The sequence below is a fragment of the Coregonus lavaretus genome (assembly GCF_964263955.1).
Source record: "Coregonus lavaretus genome assembly, contig: HAP1_SCAFFOLD_4790, whole genome shotgun sequence".
Classification (NCBI taxonomy): domain Eukaryota; kingdom Metazoa; phylum Chordata; class Actinopteri; order Salmoniformes; family Salmonidae; genus Coregonus; species Coregonus lavaretus.
The window spans coordinates 34,243-43,369 of NW_028164865.1; the positions used below are offsets into that span (position 1 = coordinate 34,243).

At 39.9% G+C, this 9,127-nt stretch overlaps 1 protein-coding gene across 2 annotated transcripts in view; it reads left to right on the forward strand.

The window, feature by feature from the left end:
• The window catches only part of LOC311114401 (tensin-3-like), a 37,360-nt gene extending 29,385 nt beyond the window's left edge, over positions 1-7,975 (forward strand). For both annotated transcript variants that reach the window (XM_084189658.1, XM_084189659.1), the window contains 9 exons: positions 504-590; positions 808-939; positions 2,290-2,388; positions 2,792-2,869; positions 3,635-3,712; positions 3,846-4,014; positions 4,147-4,215; positions 4,295-4,324; positions 4,726-7,975. In XM_084189658.1, the coding sequence (XP_084045784.1) occupies positions 504-590; positions 808-939; positions 2,290-2,388; positions 2,792-2,869; positions 3,635-3,712; positions 3,846-4,014; positions 4,147-4,215; positions 4,295-4,324; positions 4,726-4,867 (884 nt within the window). In that variant the 3' untranslated portion in view covers positions 4,868-7,975. The remainder of the gene's footprint in view (positions 1-503; positions 591-807; positions 940-2,289; positions 2,389-2,791; positions 2,870-3,634; positions 3,713-3,845; positions 4,015-4,146; positions 4,216-4,294; positions 4,325-4,725) is intronic.
• The last annotated feature ends 1,152 nt before the right edge of the window (positions 7,976-9,127 follow it).

Consider the following 9,127-nt stretch of genomic DNA (forward strand, 5'->3'; position numbering starts at 1 on the left):
ATAATATGGACTGGTATTTTACCAAACAGGGCTATCTTCTGTATACCACCCCTACCTTGTCCCAACACAACTGATTGGCTCAAACGCATTAAGAAGGAAAGAAATTCCACAAATTAACTTTTAACAAGGCACACCTGTTAATTGAAATGCATTCCAGGTGACTACCTCATGAAGTTGGTTGAGAGAATGCCAAGAGTGTGCAAAGCTGTCATCAAGGCAAAGTGTGGCTACTTTGAAGAATCTCAAATATAAAATATATTTTGATTTGTTTAACACTTTTTTGGTTACTACATGATTCCATATGTGTTATTTCAGAGTTTTGATGTCTTCACTATTATTCTACAATGTAGCAAATAGTACAAATAAAGAAAAACCCTTGAATGAGTAGGTGTGTCCAAACTTTTGACTGTACCATCGTGCTCTAGTCTGTTTGTCTCTTCCTCTCTCTCTAGAATGGGAGAGTCAGACTCAGTGGTTGTCTTTGCCTGTGCTTTGTGTTGCAGACCTGTTTGCCAGTAAGCAGGAGAGTGTGAAGTTTGTTCAGGACACATCCAAGTTCTGGTACAAGCCTGACATCTCCAGAGATCAAGGTAAATATTGTCTCTAAATATTAGACATCTGCTGCAAGAACTGTGTGTTAGTGAGTGTGTGTGTGTGTGTGTATGTTGACACCCTATTTCCTATATAGTGCACAACTGCTATGGGCCCTGGTCAAAAGTAGTGCACTATATAGGGAATAGGGTGGCCATGTGGGTGTTGTGACTTTCTGTGTAAGACATGTGTTTTGTCCTCTGTGGTGCTCTGTAGCCATCACTGTGCTGAAGGACAGAGAACCTGGATCTTTTGTCGTCAGGGACAGTCACTCGTTCCGCGGAGCCTACGGATTGGCTATGAAGGTGGCTACACCCCCTCCCTCTGTCCTGACACAGAGCAAGAAAGGTTGGTGTCATAGGCTAAATTTTTGAGCGTCCCATTCTCTATTAAGTATGAAGTGCGCTACTTTTGACCAGAGCCCTATGGGAATATGAACTCCTGAGTGGCGCAGTGGTCTAAGGCACTGCATCGCAGTGCTAACTGTGCCACTAGATCCTGGTTCGAATCCAGGCTCTGTCGCAGCCGGCCGCGACCGGGAGATTCATGGCCGGCGCACAATTGGTCCAGGGTAGGGGAGGGAATGGCCGGCAGGGATGTAGCTCAGTTGATAGAGCATGGTGTTTGCAACGCCAGGGTTGTGGGTTCGTTTCCCACGGGGGGCCAGTATAAAAAAAATATGTATTCACTAACTGTAAGTCGCTCTGGATAAGAGCGTCTGCTAAATGACTAAAATGTAAAATGGAATAGGGTGCCATTTGGGACACAGCCTCAGAGAGGTACATCAGTTCCAGCATGGTCTCATTAGATTATGTCATAATAGGGTCATTCCAATTCATTTCAGTAAGCCATGACACCCACCATCTCAGATTGTTCTGAAATGGATTCTGTAGAAACAGATAAGATAAGCCTTCCTGTATCATTCTTTTGTTGAAAGACAATTTGAACTCTGAGAAATTAAGGTAATTGATTGAACCCAAATTGGCCATTTCAATTTATAGGATTCATATAATATTCAATTGATATAGTACCCATCATCCGATTTGTACCAAACCTCTTCTTAACAATGATTAAGACGTGAGGAATCCAAGTAAATGGCCAAAAGCCACGCACGGACCCCCCCAAACCCCACACCAAGCCGACCCCAATGGCCAGTATACATGATCAGTTCTCTATGTATAATAAGTAGTATGAAGCTGCGGCTTGGAATAATGTTAATTCATACTATGTAATGTATTCTCAGTGAATTTGGTGCTGTTGTTTTTGTTTCTTTTCAGAGAAATTAGCCATTGAAGTCACTTGCATTTTCCCCCATAAATTAGTGTGAAAGTACCAGGTTTTTCCCACTAGATGCTGCTGTTTCTGCTTCTGCCACACACATTTATCCATCAGAAATGCACTTTCTTGTGCTTTTTGAGGTGGAACGACTCAGTAGTGACATTTAACCATTGTAGTTATATAGTGTGTCACTTCTGACTTATTTCAAATGAGATATGTCTGTCAGTCCAGGGCAGTGTAGGGTGAAGTTACCCCTAGATGCTGACCCTGGGTCAATTTGGTATTTTCTCCACTAATGGTTAAGGTTAGGATTGGGGGAAGGGAAGCTGATCCTATATCTGTACCTAGGGACTTGCCATTTCTCCACACCTCTCTGACTCTGAGATCCCTCTCTGATGATGTCACTTCCTGTCTCCACAGTGGGAGGGGACCTGTCCAATGAGCTGGTGAGGCACTTCCTGATTGAGTGCACGCAGAAAGGGGTACGACTTAAGGGCTGTCCCAACGAACCCTACTTTGGTGAGGACATATTCCTGTGTGTTGTGTTATGTGGTGTGCATATGTTTACTGTATGTGTGTTGTGTTGTGTGACTATGGCTGCGTTTAGACAGGCAGCCCAATTCTTAAATTTGTTTCAGTAATTGGTATTTTGACCAATCAGATCAGCTCTAGGAAAAGATCTGATGTGAAAAGATCTGATGTGATTGGTCAAAAGACCAATTAGTGGAAAAAAATATCAGAATTGGGCTGCCTGTGTAAATGCAGCCTAAGTTTACTGTATGTGTGCATATGTTCAGTTTTGATGAAATAATATGCAATGTCTTCCTCTGGTGGACATACTGAGTAGTGCATCTAAACAGGTCCATAATAACTAGATGGTATGTGAAAGCATCTGAGACAGTCTGTTTCCTGTTCCTCACAGGAAGTCTGACTGCGTTGGTCTGTCAACATTCCATCACCCCCATGGCCCTGCCCTGCAAACTCATCATCCCCGACAGAGGTAAGAAAGTGCGTGTGTTTGCAGTGGTGTAAAGTACTTAAGTACAAATACTTTAAAGTACTACTTAAGTAGTTTTTTTGGGTATCTGTACTTTACTTTACTATTTATATTTTTGATTACTTTTACTTTTACTTCACTACATTCCTAAAGAAAATAATGTACATTTTACTCCATACATTTTCCCTGACACCCAAAAGTACTCGTTACATTTTGAATGCTTAGCAGGACAGGAAATTGGTACACTCACGCACTTATCAAAAGAACATCCCTGGTCATCCCTACTACCTCTGATCTGGAGGACTCACTAAACATAAATACTTTGTTTGAAAATGATGTCTGCGTGTTGTATTGTGCCCCTGGCTATCCGTAAATAAAAAAAACAAGAAAATTGTGCCGTCTGGTTTGCTTAATATAAGCAATTTGAAATGATTTATACTTGTACTTTAACTTTTGATACTTAAGTATATTTTTGCAAGTAAATTTACTTTTGATACTTAAGTATATTTAAAACCAAATACTTTTAGACTTTTACTCAATTAGTATTTTACTGGGTGACTTTCACTTTTACTTGAGTCATTTTCTATTAAGGTATCTTTACTTTTACTCAAGTATGACAATTGGGTACTTTTTCCACCACTGTGTGTTGTGTGTGTGTGTGTGTGTGTGTGTGTGTGTGTGTGTGTGTGTGTGTGTGTGTGTGTGTGTGTGTGTGTGTGTGTGTTTTTATAAATTCCGCCAAACTCTTTTTTCTTTCTGTGTTGTCAGACCCTCTGGAAGATACTAGTGAGCCATCAACACAGTCAGCCACCAACTCTGCTGCTGAGCTACTCAAACAGGGAGCAGGTACTGTTTTATCTCAGCTCTCCTCTTCTCTGACATGGTGGGTGTGTGTTTCAGTGTGTCTCTGTTTCAGTGTGTGTGTGTGTGTGTGTTACTGTGTATGACGTGTGTGTGTGTGTATGTTTCCCCTCCCCAGCCTGTAATGTGTGGTTCCTGGGCTCAGTAGAACTGGAGTCTCTAACAGGGTACCAGGCTGTGCAGAAGGCAGCCAGTCTGACTCTGGCCATGGACCCTCCTCCTACCTCCACTGTGGTCCACTTCAAAGTCTCAGCCCAGGGCATCACCCTCACTGACAACCAGAGGAAGTGAGTCATACACACAAATGCATGCACACACTCATAATGTAAAGAACCTCCTAATTGCAACAGATATTATATACCTACACTACAATGCACTCACCCCTCACTGCCTGTCTCTGTCTCTCTCTCTGTCTGTAGGCTGTTCTTCAGGAGACACTACACTGTCAATACAGTCATATTCTGTGCTCTTGACCCACAGGAACGCAAGTGAGTACTGTACACTCCATGGTGTGTGTGTGTTCCAGATAATCATGCATGGTAATTGAACCTATTCTCTTCTCACCAGGTGGACTAGAGATGGCTGCTCCTCTGCTAAGTAAGTCATCCCCTCATTTCACCTCCTCTCATTCTTTCTCTCTCTCTGTCTCTTTCTGTCTCTCTCTCTCTCTCTCTCTCTCTTTTTTTATCTATCTATCTCATTGTCTATCGTTACTCCCTCTATCAATCAGAGCTATCACTTCTCTTTTCTGAATTATTTATTGAATAGCACTGGGTCGTCTTCATTAGTACACACCATAGCGAAACATAGCAAAACGTTTTGCAACGGAATTTTTTTGCAATTAAAATGTGTTTCTTATTGGATAAAATTCAGGTAGGTCACCCCCCATTTCGGCCCATTTGTTTCCGTTTCATTCCTTGTGAATATTACTCTGGATTATTCTGTTTGGCTGTTGAAGCTGAAGGCTTACTGAGCTTCTCTGCTGTTTCTCCTGTCAGGATCTTTGGTTTTGTGGCGAGGAAGTCGATGAATGGGACAGAGAACGTGTGTCACGTGTTTGCTGAACACGACCCCGAACAACCTGCCAGTGCCATCGTTAACTTTGTCTCCAAGGTGATGATTGGCTCACCGAAGAAATAAGACGTGTACACACTCTCACACACACACACACACAAACACACATTGTTTGTCCTGCTGGTACATATGGCACTAAAATGCTGATGTAGAAGAGAAGAGACTAATCTGTTGCATTATGGGATACTATCCGCAGAAGGCAGCACAGTAACAACAACTTTACCCTACACACCAGGGGCCTCATTTATAAACGTTGCATATGAACAAAATTTGCCCCAAAATCTGCATGTGCCAGTTTTCAACAAAAGTTGAGAATGTGAGAATGTGCTCACCTTCCCGCAAATGGTAGACCATGCATATGCACATCTGCTAGTGGTTGAAATATTGTATTACAAGCTGGCAAGTAAGTATTTCGTGCAAATGGGGGATATGATGAAAAGATTATTAATAAAAAACTAAAAATCTGGAAAACATGTGAACAAGAATGCAGCCATTTGCCGTTAGTGAGAAGTGCGAAAATCTATGTTTTGTTTTTATAATCTAAAATAATTTGACATTTATTTTATTTTCATAACCATTGCAGAATACATTCTGCACCTTTTCTGGCCGTGATTGCTTCATATTCCCGAAGGAGCCATACAACAAATGATCATGCGCATCTCATTTAATTGGACCTAGTAGGGTAGTAAATAGCTATATGTATTTGAAGTTTTGCGATATCATGGGCAGCACGGTTTATAATACCGCTATACAGTCGCATTTAACAAGTGAACAGATGCTCTTTTACATTGAACTGGGCCTTAGTGAGCTAACGTAAGGACTGTAATTGCATATAATTATTTTGTTGCCTGCAATAGACAATGTTTCAGAATTCGCGGACAGTCAATCATAGGTTGGAGGAAAAGTCGATGCAAAACATTGTTTAATTATTAACGTTCTGCTGACAGGTCCACAGCAATTAGCCATTATTTTGTCTTCCAGAAACTGACACAGTCCTTTTCCAGATACAGCATCAATTACTGCTAAAGATTAAAACATCCTGCCAACACAGTAAATAGACCGGTAGTTTATGTAAAATATTTGACAGTATGGGTAGGCTTAGGCTACAGTATTGCTGTGCGATAAGACCACAACATCATTGCCTATTTAATCTCAGAGCCTATACCAAGGTAGGACATAGAATCACAATAATATATTGAACAACAATTATTGTTTTGCATGCTGTGGCCTAATGCCAATCGTTCCAAATTATACGTCAAATAAAGGGCGTTATGATCACCATAACAGGTAAATGGAGGGTGTTTTCCAGGCAGTTTTAATGGTCGTTCACGCACGGTTTTACAACAGGTCTGATTTATAATGGGAAACGTGCATATGTATGGCGTGCGCCAAATTTATTAATCTAAATATTTTTGTACATGTGCTGACTTTTCAGGGAATGTGGCATGCAGAAATGTATTGTGAAATGTGTGAAATGTATGCAATGGTTATAAATGAGGCCCCAGGGGAGTAGGGTGATGTTGCCCCTAGATGCTGATCTGTTCCTAGGATAAACTTTACCCTGAAGCGCATCGAGGACTTAAACTTCTCATGAAAAACAGACTTTATTAATATAACTTTTGCTTATCAGAGGAGGCTGATGGGCAGAGATCATTGTAATGGCTGCAGTGGACAGAATGGTATCAAACACATCAAACACATGGTTTCATTACAATGAGCCAGTCCTCCTATATCTCTGCCCACCAGCCACCACTGCTGTTTATGTATATATAATCAGGATGTCATTGTAAAGGGACATAATCTGTCATGTATGATATGTATTTTTAATTGAGACATGTTTTCAACAACTTTATTTGTTGAACTGTAATCTATATGATATTGTCCCTCTAATCACACAGCATTGCTAGTCTGTCTCTACCCACCATACAGAGTAAAAGGCTCTCAACAAAAAACATGGTCCCGTTTAATCACTTCAGCCAATCCCTTTTAACTCATAATATCAATGAAACACTCAATCCAGTGCTTGACTTGGTCCGGAACACGCCAATATAAACAGTACCGGCACCTAGTCCAAGTCATGCACTGCTACTACAATGTACTGGGTTTGTTTAAAAGCTTTGTTTTTTTAGAAGCTTCTCATATAGATACTATGTACTGTACTTTTCCTCTGTAAGCCATTTCATACTAGTATCAATTTACAGTTATTTTCAATCGCTTTGGTGCTATTTTCACAAGTATGTGGTGAATTTTCTAAACTCTTAGTACAAAACTCCAAACTGGTAACACTTGTAAAGCAGCCAGTCTTAAATTCAAAACCTTTTATTGTGTATTAATTTGTAGTGGGATTAATTTTAATTTCCATAATTTCTATGCCATGTGTGATCAAAGGTGTGATCATTGAAGACATCTTTCACAATCATTGATGCAAAAAAATAAATGTATTGTTCAGAAATAATTAAAACATAGCTGTACTGTAATCATATGAAACCATTGAAATGAATGAAAAAAAAACAGCGTTTAGCAGGCACTCGTTTTCATCAAGCCTGTCTTGACCATTTGGCCATAGGTTCTCATCGACATCGCAGTAAATGTTCTCATTGTTCATGCACCTGGTGAAAAACATTTTGGCACGGCTAATCCAAGCCTGACATCTGGATTGATGTCATTGCATGCCTCATCCATGGCCTGGATGAGGGTGGCACGCTCATGGGGATGGCGATCATACACCTTCCACCTGTATTGTAATTATGTATTGTATTTTACAGTATTGTATTGTACTTATATACTGTATTGTAGTGGTCCTGTGTAGCTCAGTTAGTAAGAGCATGGCGCTAGCAATACCAGAGTGGTGGGTTGAATTCCAGGGTTGGGGTCAATTCCATTTAAATTCCAGTCAATTCAGGAAGTACACTGAAATTCCAATTCCAATTCTTGTCAATCAGGAACATTTGGAATTAGAATTGGAATTTGGTTTCACGTGACTTTCTGAATTCACTGGAATTTAAATGGAATTTACCCCAGCTCTGTTCGATATACAAGAATGTGTGGACTCACTGTGGTCCCTTTGGATAAAAACGCCTGCTACGTAAATGGCATATGTTACAGTATTACAGTACTGTATTGGCCAATACAATTTTTGTAAATCAGTGTAAACCCCCCCCCCCCCCCCCCCCCCCCCCATCAAAAAGACCCCAGCAACTTCATTTTGGAATTCATGTTTACTGTATAGGGCAGGGGTATTCAACTCTTACCCTACAAGGCCCAGAGCCTGCTGGTTTTCTGTTCTTAATTGCACACACCTGGTGTCCCAACCAGTTTAAAATATATAGGTTTACCAAATTAAGTGATTATGAATCAAGAGCAGTCAAATGAAGTAATAGTAAAATGTATTTTAACAAATGAGAAGACAATCATATCAAAAGCAATGTGAGCATTGCATTGTGAAAAGCAATTACTTTGTATTACCTTACATGTATTGCAATGTGAAACATGTATTTCTAGATAAAACACTGATTAAGTTTTGTGAAAGATTGACTGTATGATATTGTGTGTTGTATTGAGTCAATTGAAAATGTAGTGATCTGTTTTGAGTTTTGTACTAAGAGTTGTGAGAATTTGCCACATCCTTGTGAAAATTGCACCAGAGAGATTGGAGGAAAAAATTGAATAGCATCATGCAGGTGTAGGATCAGCAAACGTGTAGTATATTTGAGATTTAAAAAGGCTTCTAAAGTTTGTAATGTCTACTTGATTTGCCCTAACTAAAAATGTATCAACCCCTACAAAAATGTGCAGCATTAATTATAATCCACACAATAATTCACATTTCCTGTTGCTGCAGGATTATTTTCCTGCTGTGAGAAACGGGTCAAATTAAGATCCTATCTGTAGTTAGAGTTTCAGATCAGAGCACTGATGACTTAGACAAAACAGACCGCACCAATGATCGGTTAAAATCAGTAGGTGGCCATCCTATCGTATCTGACCACAGAACATCATCTGCGATTTTTAAAAATCAATTTCCTGACGAGTCTACATGTTGAATCGTCTCTGTTTGTTGACACCCAATAGATGATCTTCTGGGCACGGCCAACGTTTGTTATTATATTGTGTCTTCCCTCCTAGACAAAAGCTAATATCTGTTGTCCCTTTTAATAGATTTGAACAGATTTTAAAAGATGCAGCCTTTAAAGTTTTACACATTGGCAGAAGTATTTATCATTGATCATTGATGTGCATAAATGTTTTTATAAAGACATATGTCTTTGATAACATTGTTTTTGTATATTTAACATGATGCATTATGTTTGAATGAAGAATAACTGA